The 16148-nt window shown below is 34.3% G+C and overlaps 1 protein-coding gene across 1 annotated transcript in view; it reads left to right on the top strand.

Annotated features, from left to right (window-relative positions):
* The first annotated feature begins 628 nt into the window (after positions 1-628).
* The window catches only part of LOC110023774 (peroxisome biogenesis protein 12), a 30933-nt gene continuing 15413 nt past the window's right edge, over positions 629-16148 (top strand). The window contains exons 1-7 of the mRNA XM_020723350.1: positions 629-986; positions 1262-1367; positions 3389-3537; positions 4360-4612; positions 13930-14039; positions 14446-14520; positions 14619-14705. Coding sequence (XP_020579009.1) covers positions 879-986; positions 1262-1367; positions 3389-3537; positions 4360-4612; positions 13930-14039; positions 14446-14520; positions 14619-14705 — 888 coding nt within the window. The 5' untranslated portion in view covers positions 629-878. The remainder of the gene's footprint in view (positions 987-1261; positions 1368-3388; positions 3538-4359; positions 4613-13929; positions 14040-14445; positions 14521-14618; positions 14706-16148) is intronic.

Below are 16148 nucleotides of genomic sequence, written 5' to 3'. Positions count from 1 at the left end.
GAGGGCTTCCGATACCTCCAGAGCATGGTACTGCTATGTGCTACAAAGTTCTTTGCTTACTTCGCGATAATCATATAACTATAGAAGATAGTTTTACAATGTGTCCAAGAAGAAAAACAAAAAACTGTGATCTCTTTAGATGGGTGGATGTGTTGAAGGATTCTTCCATCGATTGTGATCAGACGTGAAAAGTTTTCTTGGAGGACAAACAAAATGTGTTTTAAAAATAATATTATCATATTATTAATTATTATTTTAATAGTTATCTTTTAAATTTTGATTGTCATGTTACACATTGCTTAATAAGTTATCCGTTTTTATTTTGTAATGTTTGAACTGGATATTTCTTTTGCCAAGTATGAAATACGCTAGCATTATTGATTCTGTTATAAACAACACATTGTTATAAGGGTAGAAAAATATTTGTTCAGAAATAACTGCAGTACAACTACTACAAAACTGAAAAAAAAGCAGGCTGTGAGCCTCTGAACCAACTTGTACAATACAACTTCTTAGAACAATTATTGCACAACAATTTTTTAATTAGCTACAGACCCTTAGTTGAGCTGTGAATTCTAATTATACTGAGGATGGTATGGTGAGCCAACATTTCCTCCCTGGCCAAATATGATCCCATGCGTAAGAAAGAGAGGGAGAGAGAAAAAAAAACTGCTTCTCTCTCTCTAGCTTCGTTAGTGGCCGTTGTTAACATCGGTATTCCTCGCTCGCTTTAGCGAACCTACTTCGCCGTCTTGCTCATATGGCCTGCTGTCTGCCACTTCGATTATTATTTTGGAAAACCTAGGAATATTTCTCTCCGTTCGGTGCGGATTGGGAAACCCTAATATCCTTTGGTTTGAGGGGAACGCGAGAAAAAAATGTTGTTTCAGGTGGGAGGACAGGGAACGCGGCCAACCTTCTTCGAGATGGCTGCGGCTCAACAGCTTCCGGCCAGCCTTAGAGCTGCTCTCAGTTACTCTCTTGGCGTAATTACTTCTTTTTATCTTTATCCATCTCTTACTCCAGCTTATTCTACTGGAAGTTTTGCGGCTTCAAGAATTGTACCTATTATGTCTATTTTGTACCGAAATTTCGAACTGTCATGTCTCGTACAGCGCTACCGGTATTGTGGTGTGAGGATTCGATTGCTAAAAGTTTAAAAATCGATTCCTTGTATTCTTTGGTTGTTGATCTTTTATCTGCTCGCATTGTCAGACTCTTCAATCAACGCCAATTCACATTTCCTGATCTTGTGATGCAGGTACTTGCCTTGAGAAGGCCATTCCTCCACAAAATCTTAGACTTTGATGACGAGTTCTTTGCCTTGTTGATGATGGTTCTTGAAAGTCACAGCTTAAGAACCACAGGTTTGTAATCATCATGATGCTTAATGTTTCTTTTTATTTTTCGTATTGGTGTATTTGGAATTATTCTTATAAGGTAAGCAAGATGCCTTTTTGGTTTTTCCTCCAACAAATTACAGATACATTCTCTTATTCTGGCGTGTTTGTTCTGAAAGAATAACGCTGTAGAGTAGTATCTTTTAGATTAAATACTCCAATTCTCTGCCTTGAAGGCTAATTCACGCCATCTGTTGTTCTATGGTTCCTGCTTTGAGATGCTTATCTACAACTCTGCTTCTTTTCATGTATTTTGCCATTGAAATTCCATAAAAGGGGAATGAGTTAGCCACATTTAAGCTTACATCCTCTCCTTTAAGCTGTTCTTTGAAATATGTTAGCCATATAAGCTTCTTCAAAAGTTGTGAAGCTCAATGAGTATTCCGATCCCCTTATCACCAGCTTAGACAAGAGACAACACCGCCGCTATTTTTCTTCAAGTTCATTGGTTAGCAGCCTCATTTCTTTTGTAGGGTCAAGAAACAACCCTTAACTTAAAAATATGCAAGCTTTCTCTTTCCTTCGTCATCCTTTTGTGGGCTAAGTAGACACTCATATTTAATTCTTTTTTCTGAGCTATGTTACAATCCTTGTATATTCCTTTTGGGATAAGAAATACCTTTCACACTCAGTATAGAGAATGGTACGAGATTGACTGATACGTAAACAATGTAAGAGAAAAGTGGGTTTCTTTGGGGACTTACAAACAATTATTCAAACCAATGTTTATCTAAGAGCAGATGTAATGAATGACAAATGAAACTTAAATCTTTGGCATAGAAGTCAAATTTAAGCACTGATAGTTTAATTGAAGGCTGGAAATTGTGAAAGATTTTCAGAGAGAGTTAGCCACACATTGCTTATATAAAGTCATAAAGCGCGAAAATTGGGCACTAGTTTCATATATCATAAAAAACCCTCCCCCTTTTTTTCACCGAATGAGGGGGAGAATTTTTAAGTTCTCTTTTTAAAAGCATGCATGAAAACATGAAATTTAGAATCCTCTAAATCTAGGCTACTATCAACTATCTCCCTTAATTGGAGAATATCAGGTGCGCATATGACCCTATAGTTAATTACCTTCTATATTAGCTTATTTTTCATGCATAATCATGCATTATAATGCCTGTATCTTGGGAAATATTTGTATGAAGTTTTCAAAAAGCTTTCTCAAATTTTAGCAACGGTTATATCATGGAAATTTTGAGAACTAATTATTTAAGATGAAATTTGAATCGTGATTTAGTATGATTGAAATATGATCTACATTTCAGCTGTTATGAATAAGTTACATAGCCTGCAATAGGGACTGTCAATTGGTCTTTGCATATAAACTTCCAAAAACCATTCATAATAGATTGGTGTTGGTCGCATAAACAATATTTCACTGATTTGCACCAGTTACACATGTTTTTCCATCAAAATTGTCATAGGATGAGCTTAACACACTTGCATTTTCTAGATGCATTAATTTGAAGATAGGAAAGTAGTGGAAACATATGAAAGTAATTATTGGGAAGGTAAATTTAAGTTTCAGTCTTGAGGTGGAAGTTTTAATTAGAATTTTCTTTTTAATCTAATTATTTTATTCACTCTTCTGATGACCTGCATTCTTAATGGAAGAATTCTATTAAAATAGCTTTGTAAAGGATTCCTTATCGAAATATTTATGATAGGGACATATGAGGGAATTGAAGTGACAAGCTATGTTATTGGGGGAAAAAATATTACTATTGTTTTATTTTTTATTTATTAAAGGGTTGTTTTTTTTTGGCTTTTATGGCATTGATGAAGCTTGCTATTCATTTGGTGAGGGAAATAATGAAATCTATTAGGTGTATTTTCACTTTCTTTAGTTTGTTTGACTAGCTAGTAATACAAGATGTCCCTTGATGTTTTGTAAGAGCTACATTTTCTTTTTCTACAAAATTGATTTCTCGTTACGTTCCTCTTATAAAATGATGAACACTGTACTTCACGTCATGCAGATGCATCCTTTTCAGAGTCATTATATGGTCTAAGAAGGCGGTCCATAAAGCTAGCGCTTAATAAAAATTCCTCCAATATGGATTCAAATGATAATCTTCATCATTCATGCTTAGGAAGGCGCCAAAAAGTACTCTCTGTGGTATTCCTGGTATTTATCTTCTTCACGTTTACTTTGTTAGGCTATTGGGAAAATTGCTTCCATGTATTGGTTGTAATTCCTTAAGGTAACTAATAAACTATTATTATGGCTTATTGTATGCTGTGGTGAATGAAGAAGGGACGTTTTAATTGGAAACATACTGTAGACGAGTTTATAAAGAATCAAGGAATTCCCATGTCACCTCAACCCACCCCTCCCTACTCAATTCCCTCCTCCGAACTTACATGCAAACAACAGAAAAGAATTAAAAATTAAAAAAGGAATAATGATAGCCTAGGCCTATAATATTTGCGAGGTCAGATGAGATTAATTTCTCTTCTTTTATGGTAAATTCAACACAACTAAATCCGTTACATTTGGGTATTATTGATCCTCCAATACTATTGATTGACTGAATTACTTTCATGTTCTGTAAAAATGCATGGGAGAACTGTTGTCTTCAGAGGAGGTGCGCATAAGAACTATATAAATTTACAATGAACATGAACAATGATATCCCACATTGAGTAATTTTTCATAAGCACCTTCATGAATAATAAAATCAATATTTTATGGAGCATCTCCCAATTAATACAAGGATTACAAGAAATGTAAATTAAGGAGACAAGTTAAGAAGTTTAATATTGTCTTATATTTGTTTAATAATGTTAAATGTGTAAACATTTAGTCGGAACATCATGACATGAATCCTTTAAATCCTTGTGTAAGTAGGACGCAATGGAGAAAAATAATTGATGTAGCCGACCCCATGTAATGGGATAAAGGCATGTTGTTGATGTTGTTAATATTAACAATCTCCAAATTTTGCAGGTGGTTTTACCTTATTTTAAGTCCAAGTTGCATTCCATCTACAATAAAGAAAGAGAAGCAAGACTTCAGGAAAGCCTTTGGGGTCATGATGATGGAAGGCCGGATGAGGTAGATATTTTTTTTCATCAAGGAGAAATTTCTCAGACACAAGTTGAAGTTCGGAACATGCAAGCTTCAAATATGATACGCTTCAAGAAGAAAATCATGGCATTTGTAGGTGTTTGCTACCCTTGGATACATGCAACCAATGAAGGTCTTCAATTTACTTGAGTCATTTATCACACTTTTTTAATTATAGTTGATGAGGTCTGCCATAATTTTTTGCACCATGGATCATTAATAATTTCAAGAACAAAGCTATATGTTATTCTATAATTAAATGCAAGATGCCCTCACTTTTACTTTTTTTTTTTGTATATTCAACTTTTTCATGCCGAAACATTAACTAAGCTTTACCTGCTTAAGGAATGGTCAAAATTTTTACACAGATGTATGATGATTGAGCATATAGTTTAACTAGGAAGGATAATTTGCTTGAGATACTATGAGGGTATATGGGGGGCATAATTTGTCAAGAATTGATTGAGAATATTTTGGAACTACAATTGAGAGAATGCAAAATATGTTGCAGGTGCTGGTATTGAAAATAAAGTATTTGAAAGTAATCCTTTTTAGAATTTAGTAATAAGTAACATATTAAAAATTTGAGCTTTGTTTTCTCCTAATAAATGATTTAAAGTAATCCAAAACTATCAAAATAATATCATAAAAGGCTCTATTAACACTCAATAATAAGAAAAAAGTTTAAGACAAGTAAGTAAACATGAATAAGAAGTTCACAATAAAATATCCTAAATTAAATTAGTTATGACTTAGGACTCTGAATTCTAAAGTATTTCCCACTCCCATTGCTAGGAGGATTTTCATCAGAATCATTTTTTCTCTCACCTTGCTCATCCTCACTGTATCAATATTCTCATATATTCTTTATAATCTTCAATCACTCCATTCATGCATTAATTTTTTAAAATATTCTGGTTTTAGTTTATAATGCTATTTGGCTTTGGTTTGTTAGTTTAAACAAGCTAAACAATTCCTAAACCCTGATATAGAGGGGTACATCTCGTTGCATGCCTCAAACAATTTAGGCATTTGCCTCTTTATCCCTCTATGAGCATTGTGAGCGGAAAACTTTCTTTCTTCTTATTTCCCAATTGAATCATATGTTACATATTTATAGACACTCCTCTCTCTACAGCTTAGGAATAAATCTAATAAAGAAGCTTCCTAATATACAAGCTACATAATATATAAGCTTTATATTAAGTATTTTCCATAGCACTTTCCTTCAAGCTTGAGAATATATTTTTATCATGCCCGCTTGACAAATATAAGTGACTTGATGCATTAACGGCCTTTGTGAATATGTTTCCAATCTTTACATGAGTTGTAGAAATCAAATTTTATTGAATCTTTCACAAACAAAATGACAATCTATTTCAGTGTGTTTTGTTCGTTTATGGAGACAGGGTTTAAAGCAATATGAATTGCAGTTTTTTTACACACCACAACTTTGCGGGAGTGGTCATCATAAAGCCCGTTTTGATTAGGAATTGGAAGACCTACGTTAATTCACTTGAAGCTTGTGTCATTGCTCCATACTTAGATTCTGGACTAGATTATGACACTACATTTTGTTTCTTACTCTGCCATGAGACCAAATTATCATCGACAAAAACACAATATCAAGTAATGGACCTTCGATCAATCTTAGAACTTGCCCAATCTGCATCAGAGAAGCATTTAATATTTTTGTACCCATGATTCTAATATAGAATTCCTTTTTCAGGCGCTCCTTTGAAGTAACACAGTATCTGTTCCAGAGCTGATCAATGATGGAATGTGGGGAAAGACATGAATTAACGTATAATACTAATTAAATACACAATGCTAGGACGAGTCACTGTGAGGTAATTCAATTTTTCCACTAATTTTTTATATCATCCAGTATCATTAAAAAACTCTCTATTTTTGGTAAGTTGTTGATTAACAACCATCAAAATACTGCATGGTTTGGTCTCTAAATTTCCTGTTCCCGCTAACAAAACCAAAAAAAACTTTCATTGAGATAGAAAAATACCATTCTTTCTCCTTGATATCTCAATCTCTAATAAGTACTTCAAGTAACCCATATCTTTAGTGCCAAACTGATTTTTAAGAAATAATTTCAATGATAAGATTATCTGAACATCACTTCCAGTAATAATAATGTCATTAACATAAACCACCAATAAAATGATTCCTAAAGCACATTGCTTATTGAATATAGTGTGATCAATTTTACTATTGTGAATCCTAAACCCTTCTACTGCTTGGCTAAATTTTCCAAACCATACTCGATGCTTTTGCATCAATCCATATAAGGACTTTTAAAGACGACATATTTTCGGACTAGGATCAAATGAGAAAAGTCTTCTCGAGTAAATATTTATGATATGTGGTTTAGGCTGAGATATTGGAGATGGAGATGGATTTGAACTTATGATATGATACATTAACAACTCATCGAATTTGGTGTGAATTTAGACACTGTTGAGTCACCAAAGAATGGGTATTTTTTCATGAATGGTGACATTAGTAGAAATCATGTACCTGTTTAAGTGAAAGAATAAACATCAATACCCTTTTTGCAGTCAAGAATATCTCGGAAAGACACACCTAAATGACTTAGGGCCAAGTTTAAACACTTGTAGATGAGTATCATGAAGAAAACAAGTACACTCAAATATGCATGGTTCAATAGAAAAAAGAGAGTTAGCTGGAAATGACCCTTGGTAATGTGTCTGGTTATGTAGGACAGTGGAAGACGTCTGATTGATCAAAAAACATGCAGTAAGGATTTCATCAACCCAGAACTATTTATACACATTCGTTTAAAATAAAAGAGCCCTAGCCGTCTCAAGAAGATATATTTTTTTCTTTAAACTACTTTATTTTGGGATGGAGTATGGACACAAAATGACAGGTGAAGCATTCTATTTTGCATCATGTATGTCTGAAAAGGTGTAAAGAAATATTTTTTGACATTATCATTTCTCAAAGTCTTAACAGAAACATTGAATTGAGTTTAATTTCAACACAAAATGATTGAAAGTATGACAATAATTTAGAACGATATCTCATAAAGTAATGCCAAGTCATATGAGAAAAATCATCCACAAAACTAACAAATTATCAAAATCTATGAGATAAAAACAGGGTAAGGTTCCCATACATTAGAATGAACAAAATCAAAACTTATGTTGCATGAATACAAACATGAAAACACAGATACGACATAACATAGATATAAGACGAGTCTATTATTAAAATTATAGAGCACAAACACGCGTCAGACACACACACACATTATAATAAAAAATATTAAAAATACACAAAACTAAACAAGTAAAATATTAAGATTAATACAAACGAAAAAAAATAAGAAATTTGGTAGCATTTACTTTTAAAAATTTTATAGTTCATTTGACATTAATTTTTTTTTGTTTTAGTTGATATAATTTTTATATATTTTATTTTTAAAAAATAAATCAAATTATATTTAAAAATAATCATATTATATAAAAGTTATTTTTAGTGTTTCTAAAAATAATTATCTCAATCAAGCATGCTTTAATTTAAATCAAAGCATAAATTAAAAATAAAAATATAAAATATAAAAAAAATAATAAAGATGCACCCAAACAACCCTTAAGATGTTCATAGATAATTGTTTAATTTGTGACATGCAAAAAGTAATTATATATTATCTTGAATTACATCAAGGTTGAATTCCTCTTAATCATTATTTATTTAAAAAAATAGAAGGATTAGTGGCTTCTTTGACATTAAATCTTGTGTATTTAAATATCTAACACTTATATTTTGATTTTTATATTTACTCCACTCAAATCTTTTATATCACATTTAATATACCACAAATTTTAGTTTTAAAAAGTGAAATACACCTTCTCATATATATATATGTAAGGTGGCATAGATATAAAATTTGAAATTTTGTTGCTAGATACAAAAATACGTAAAAATTGAGTGGTATGTATGTAAATCCTCCTTAAAATTTTCATAAAATTATACTTCTTTTAATTTTAGTCTTAAAGAATAATTTTCAAAAATTTTTAATTCATTAATTTAGGATAACTTGTTCGACATGAGTCGTGCATGCGTTCAATTTTTTTATCAGATATTTTTTTCTATGTTCGACACTTATCGGAGCCGTGTTAGGGTCTGATACATGTCTGACACTGCGCGACTCCTTAATTAGAGGTGTCCGTGCATCATAACTCAAAACTATAATAGTCTCATTTATTAATTCTAAGTACGAAAGACAAACAATGGTGTTCGACAAATTAACACGCCTCAAAATCTAAAGATGATAGTTGTTGAAACTGAGGATATAACATTTTCAACATTGATAGTGATGGATGCTCTAATTGACAATGGATATCAATAGAAGATGAGGTGATGTAACATGCTACGAGTCGAGTTATGTTATCCACATTGTGCAACCCCCTATTCTCGTCTTTTCCCAATAATCTTCTTTCTCATAAGATCTTGAAGTAGATAATGGTCTAGAAAGAATAAGATACAACAACTAAGAACACATGTGATTTTGTTGGCAGAGATAAGATTAAAAACGAATTGAGGTAAATTGAGAACAAAAGTTAACAGTAATGTGGGTGTAACATTGATTGTGTCAGAACCCAGAATATTAAAGGTAGATCCATTTGCTAAAGTGATGGATGAAAAACACCTAAGAAATGTAGAAAAGAGTTTTGGATTACCTGTCATGTGATCTATAACACCAGAATCAATGACCTATTATGTGGAAGTGGAAAGAAGATAAGTATCATTGTTACCTGACTCAAAAAGGGAAGTGATATATGAGCATTTCTTGGATGCTTCATGAAATTTGATGAATTTAACATATTAGTTTGTCGAGATCGAGAGATTATTGACTCTGAGAGGTTTTATTATTAGTGGCCGTGTGAGCTGATTGTGATTTAGAACACTTTTGGTTCTTTTTCGGCAAGTTTGGACCTTATTCTGAGAGGTTCTTTTCATGTGACTAAGTTTTAGGTCAACTTTTTTAATTATACTGAGATTGAAGTTTGCTGATGTCTGTATTTTTCTGACTAGCATAAGCAATAAATTGTTATACATATGAGACTTGAAAACTCGGAATTGTACACAATATTGTGGTAAAGACTTCTCTCATATTAGTACATCTATGATTAGATAAGATTTGTGACTTAATACCTTCATACGGAGAGTTGAGGCCGAGTAAAAAACTCATAATGGTAATTTGTTCTCTTTCAGCCTACTGAATCCAAACATCGGTAATGAATGACAATAGCGCATTCAATTCTTCATACACATTTAAACTGCACGTGATATATGTTAAGTGACTGATCTTGTTGTTTAGCTCGAGAAAACTTGCAAACATAAAAAATTCAAAAAATATTCTCCCAAAAAGCTCAAATGTCATTTTCGTTATTGTATTGTTAACACAGTCACAATGAATAATATGACGAGATTAATCACGTTCGATAGAGTTCCTTATTTGTATCAATAGTTGTGCATCCACCTTCATCCATTCAGAATACTTCGATTCAGTGTCAGCTGGGGAATTAACAGTGAGTTGACTTTCTTGAGAAATACTTTTTAAAGAGAGTCTCATAGTTTTATTTCAGTAAAAATAATTGATTTTATTTAACTTTTCATTCATAGTTTTAGCCACTGATGAAATCAAACCTATCACAAGTTTTTTTTTCATCAACCATAATTGATGCCATTTAGTGTCGAAGAACAAACGACCAAAATATTTGGAGACAAAATACTTGACCACCCAGAATCGTAGAATAAATTAAAGATTTGAATCGACACAGCTGCAACCATAGAAGCCAAAAACAAAAGTCGAGGGAATTGACCTAGCGAGATCAAGCAGACAGAGCGAAATGCAACAAATGTGGTTGATGGCCTAATTTTATTGGCGTAGATAGGGTGGTTGAAGTAGATGCAGACGAATGATAGTAGGAAACAAAGGCGTCACAAACAAAGCAAACACTTACGTGTTCGAATCAGTTCAAAGTAGATGTCGCAAATGAAGTAGAAGCCGAAGGAAGCAAACGATGCAGATGGTGTTGTTTGAAGCAGCTGAAGACTCGATGAAGCCAGAATGCGCTTGAGCTGAAGACAATCGAGTTTGTCATAGGAAGAAGATGATGACGTCACAGGAAGCAGACAAAGACGTCGAGGAAGTTGAAATGAGCCCGAGCCAAAAAATTAATGATTCCCAAGGGCTAACGTCCAAGATTAAAGATCTAAAGGGGAAGGATTCAACAAAGTTGTGATACCATGTGAGCGGAAAACTTTCTTTCTTCTTATTTTCTAATTGAAATCATATGTTACATATTTATAGATACTCTTCTATCCACGAATTAGGAATAAGGATTATAGAAGCTTTTTATTATACAAGCTACCTAATGTACAAGCTTTATATTTAGTATATTTATGCTGATGCCCAGCCTAAGGGCAATTTTATCTTTTATGCGCCAAATAGTAATTTTGTTTTTTGTCATTTAGTATTGTTTGGTATAAATAGGGCTAACATGTTTAAAGTTAAGGTTATGCATAACATTATTGTTGTGAGTCTTAAGTTTAGTATTTGGGAGAGATTTCCTACCTCTTGAATTGTAGAAATTGAGAGAGATCACCTCTCTCTCGAATTATAGGTGTTCATCTTTCATTTTATATATTCGTGGTTGTATTGTCTGCTTTGTAGAAATAAAATATATATTTTACCCTAATTTCTATAGAAAATCTTATCAAATTGGTATCAAAGCAAGATTATGGGAAGAGCCCGCCGAATCGCAGCGTACCAGGTCAAACAGGAAGGGATTCAGCTATGGAAAAAGCCAAAGTATAGATCGCTATGTTTTTCTTTAGCTAGGAAGAAATGCACGAAATCTTGGTGTGCTGTGAAGCTAAGGACGGGATCAACTTAGTCGCAAGTATCGCGACACTTCCTTGGTCGTGATTTGAAGCTAGCAGTGTCAGGATTGAGTGTAAAGGTTCGGTTCATATACTGTAGCAAGGATCGTGTGACCATTCCTACAATACAATCACGATCGCTGGAAGGAAACGATTGGATCGCAGCTACAGTGACTGAACTTTGCCAATACAGTTGCAATTTGAGCTTATAGTCATGATTTAATTTCTCTGTGAAGCATCGTGATTCTAGCTGATTTTTCCACGACCTGGGTGGGAAGATTGCAACTTGCCCTAATGGTAGAAAAGTCATGATTGCGATCAAACCAAGAGAAAGTCCCGATGCAAATCAACTATGGGATTGCGGTATACAGGCTTCAAAAATGGCAGAAAATTGGAGAAATGAGTCAAATCAGATTTGCAGAAGGAGTTGGAGGAAGAAATGAGTCAAATCAGATCTAGGATGTAGAAATGGTTCTTCACCATAGAAGGAAGGTTTTTCTCTATATATGATAGGTTTTCTTCCATTGAAAACTGAATTGAGAGCTGATTTGAGCGTTTGGAGGAGATGATGCAGAAACTTATCGAGATGCAGTCAAAAACTCCACCGACAGTTCAATTCCTAAACCCTAACGAAGGGTTGACCAGAGAATTCTTGGCTAAATCAAAAGAAAAAGAGATTTAATGAGAGGAAAGCATCCCACATCAAGAACTCCCTTTCAGGGTTTTTATTTGGGGTGTTGTAAGATTTTTTATGGAAGTTGTTGGGTTGAAACATGGAGAAGAGGTTATGCAAGGGATATGGAAGAGCGCAATGAAGAAAAGATAGAAACAGGGTGAAATATGGCTATGATTGGAGGGAGTTTTACCCTTGATACATGGGGTGACAATAGAGGGAGAGGAAGTTGGTGTGGAGATGCTAGGGTTAGAAAGTTGAAGATGTCGATCTTCTTCGAGGGGGAAGACACACACACATGGATGAGTGTATCGAGTGGATCGATATTTCACGATGAATGGGCAAAATGGGGAGGAAAAGTTGATAGCGGTAGGGTTATGTTTGGGGGGGGGAAAGCCCTAACATGATTTCAATGGAGGAGACTGGATATCCGATTTACTTGTGGGACAAATTTAAGAATTGCTTATTGGAATATTTTTGAGCTATTCGGAAAGAATACCTATACGAGTAATTCTTTTCATCGACTCGGGATGAGACTGTCATGGAATATAGGAACATATTTAAGCTCTTGTCGAGATGGTTGGGGGGAATTTCGTGAATGGTCTAAAGCCTGACATACATGCAACACTTTAGCCGCTGAAACCACTAGGCTTGGGAGAAACTTTAGAATTTTTTTCAGTTTGTTGAACATCATAATGCAATGGAATGGATTAATATGAGCAGCACAAGTGGAGCATCATATTGAACTACGACAACCCACAAAAATACAAATAGCTCAAATAGTTGAAGTTTAGAAGGAGGCATCACATAACAAGAATCATAGGTCATGACAGAGAGCGACACTCAAGTGCCTTGCAGACAGAGATTCAGGAGAAGCAAGCCAAGAGGTTATGTTTTTAGTGTGATGAGAAGTTTGCCCCGGGATATCATTGCAAGAATTGAACATTACAGTTTCTCACATTGTGTGACTAGGAGGCAGATGATAAATAAACAGAGACAACTTTGGTGGATGAACACCCTCATTTTTTCTCATCTGGAGGAGAAGGTATCTTTTGGGAGGAGAGTATTGTTACGCCGGTGCTTAGCTAATTTTGTTTTTTGTGCGACTTAGTACAATTTAGTCTTTTGTCATTTATTATTGTTTAGTATGATTATGGCTAATATGTTTAGGGTTTGGGTTGTACATGAGATTATTATTGTGAGCTTTTTATTCAGTATTATCCATAACAATTTAGGGGTACACCTCGTTGCATGCAGCAAAAATTTAGGCATTTACGCCTCTTTCTACCTCCGTGAGCATGCTCTTTGAGGCAATTTGCTTGCGCCTCACTCAGACGCCCACCTCAAATTATGCAGTTTTAAATTAGTTAATCTAGAATGTGAAGTGGATGGATGTCTTGTCAAGAATGGATGGTGAAAAGAATCAAAATTTAATTTATGTAGTTTGCTAAGACTGATGCAGTTATGATGGCTGATAAAAATTGAAGCTTATGAAAAGTGGTTATAGAACCAAATTAGTGCGTTTCATGCATTAAATATATCTGATTACGAATTCTGTATTGCCAAGACTGGTGCAGTTATGATGTATTATCAAGAATGGATGGTGACAAGATTCAGAAGTTAATTTAAGTAGTCTGCTAAGACTGATGCAGTTATGATGGCTGATAAAAAGTTAAGTTTATGAAAATGGTTATAAAGCCAAATTAGTGCGTTTCATGCATTTAAAAAAAAAAACCTGCTTATGAATTCTGTATTGGCAGCGCTAACCCATTCTTCAGGGCTGGAGAATGTGTATGCTTTGTAGGCCTTGGATGGTTCTAAATTGCCATTTCATGCTTCTTCTGCAGGGCTCTCATTTGCTTATCAACTGTTATACTTGTTGGATGCTACCGGTTTCTTTTCCCTGGGACTACATGCTCTCGGCATCCATGTATCTCGTGCTACAGGACAAGAATTGGTATGGAGTATATGACTGAATTTAAATTGTGTGGTTATCCCTATGCACTTTGCGATGGCACATTGAGATTTTCCAGTACAGTTGTAGGAATTACAAGCTTCAAACATTGTCTATTCGCGAAGAATCTCTTATGTCTTTGCTTTGTATTTGGGATATCAATAACGTCATCCTAACACTTAAAAATTCATTTTTTGTTGCATAAGATTTTTACCACATTTGCATTTACTGGGAGAAATCTTCCTGATTATTTTAAATTTGTATCTGACTCTTTATTTTGTTTTGTTTTTTGAAATTTTGTTCTGGTTTATAATTGCATTCAAAGTTTTAGAGTTTCAATATGATGAAGTTTTTGCTGTGGCATGGAGTTTTCTTTATGATGTATTGCATTCTAATGATGTCAAGTTAGATGGATTCATCATCCAGATTATCAAAGATTAGAAGTGGTGAGCTAGAGAGGCTTCGTGGTCCCCCTTGGTTGAAGGTACATCTCTATTTCTACTGCTTCATACGATAAAATATTTGATTTATACCATGGCATATGTTCATTTCGGTTGTTTGATTAAATGCTCATTGCTGCAGTCATTTCAGAGAGCAGTGCTCAACTTTGTATACACGACACTGGACTATGCTCAAACTGGCCTAATTGCTGCTGTTTTCTTTTTCAAGGTGAGGCCGTGTCTTTTGCCATTATTTTCACAAAAGTAATTTTAGGGAAATTCTTCCTGATTATGTAAATTTTCCAATTTATTTTAGTTTTGGCATTTTTTTATGATTTTTAGGACTAGAATTACTAGTGAGCCGCTAGTATTCTATCGCACCAGGGGCTGTGCTTGGCTGCTGTAATTAACTAATTATGCATTACATAGGAGCTTGACTATACTTTGTTGCATTGCCATATATTCTCATGTGCTTGTTTGTTCATGGCATGGGCCTGCTCAAAAATGCCATACGAAGTTTTGTATTATGGATGGACCTCAAGCATGTTTTTTTTTTTTATTTTAATTTTGTTTGCAAGTGCACGTGCGATGCCTCTCTTATTGCCTGGACTTTTATGGCACATATGAATTTGTGCGTCTCTATAGCCTTTGCGTAGTGTCGGCGATAAAAAGTTGGGGTGTGGTGAGTTGCCCGTAGGATGCTGTCGGTCGCCGGAATCGAAATCCCGTCGCCTGCTTTGGAATGACGTTTTAATTTACATATAGATTTAAGTTTAGAAAAATATGAAATCAAACTGACCCCATAATTTTCACAGTTTAAATGAAATAGCACTCTACCTCAAACCTAGCACTCTACCTCAGGGATACCCTGTATCTATCCCGAGGATCCCGAGGGATAAACACAAGACTTGAGGATGAGACTCGATCAAATAAACTAAGAAATATATAATTTCCGTTTGGTTTACAAAACCGTTTTATTTGCCGACAAATTCCTCTATTTAATATGAAAAATTAAATAGAGTTTATTTTAAGCTGAGTTCGGAAAAGCTTCCTATAAAAGCAAACCCCTATAAAGCAAACCCCTATAAATGACCGAAGTCACTTAAGAATACTCTCGATAAAAATCAGAAAAAATTATCTTCAAGGACTTCAAAAGGATAGAACTTTTCAACGAAATCGGTTTTCAACTTCAAAAGGATAGAACTTTTCAACGAAATCGGACAAAGAGATGTAAAAGAGGAATGACTCAAATTTGGAACACTTATTACAGAATCCAAAGGAAGAAGAACTAGGGGATGCCACAGATCCAGAGGAGATTCTCGGTGACTTCCCAGTCTGCCCTATGGTTTGGCTTAAGTTTCGAGGAGAAATATTCAAGCGTTTTATCCTGTCAATTTTATCTATTTAAGACTTACATTCGTGTGAAACGATCGCACAATTAGTCTGGAAGATATGAGTATTTAGGTCGTAACGAATGACAACCTCAGAATCCTAAAATGAGTTATGACTTAGATCGTACAGCAGAGCTATACAAATGCCTAAAGAAAATGTTGAGGATTTATGTTGCGCTAGGCGAACAACTTCAAAATTCTATGGATTGTTGTTTTAATTTATAGGAAATGAATGATTTAACTGGTGTAAACATGTCCTGCTGTTGAAGATGGGCGTGCTG

The sequence above is a fragment of the Phalaenopsis equestris genome, unplaced genomic scaffold (genome assembly GCF_001263595.1).
Source record: "Phalaenopsis equestris unplaced genomic scaffold, ASM126359v1 Scaffold000229, whole genome shotgun sequence".
NCBI lineage: Eukaryota > Viridiplantae > Streptophyta > Magnoliopsida > Asparagales > Orchidaceae > Phalaenopsis > Phalaenopsis equestris.
This window is presented reverse-complemented; position numbering and strand designations above follow the sequence as displayed.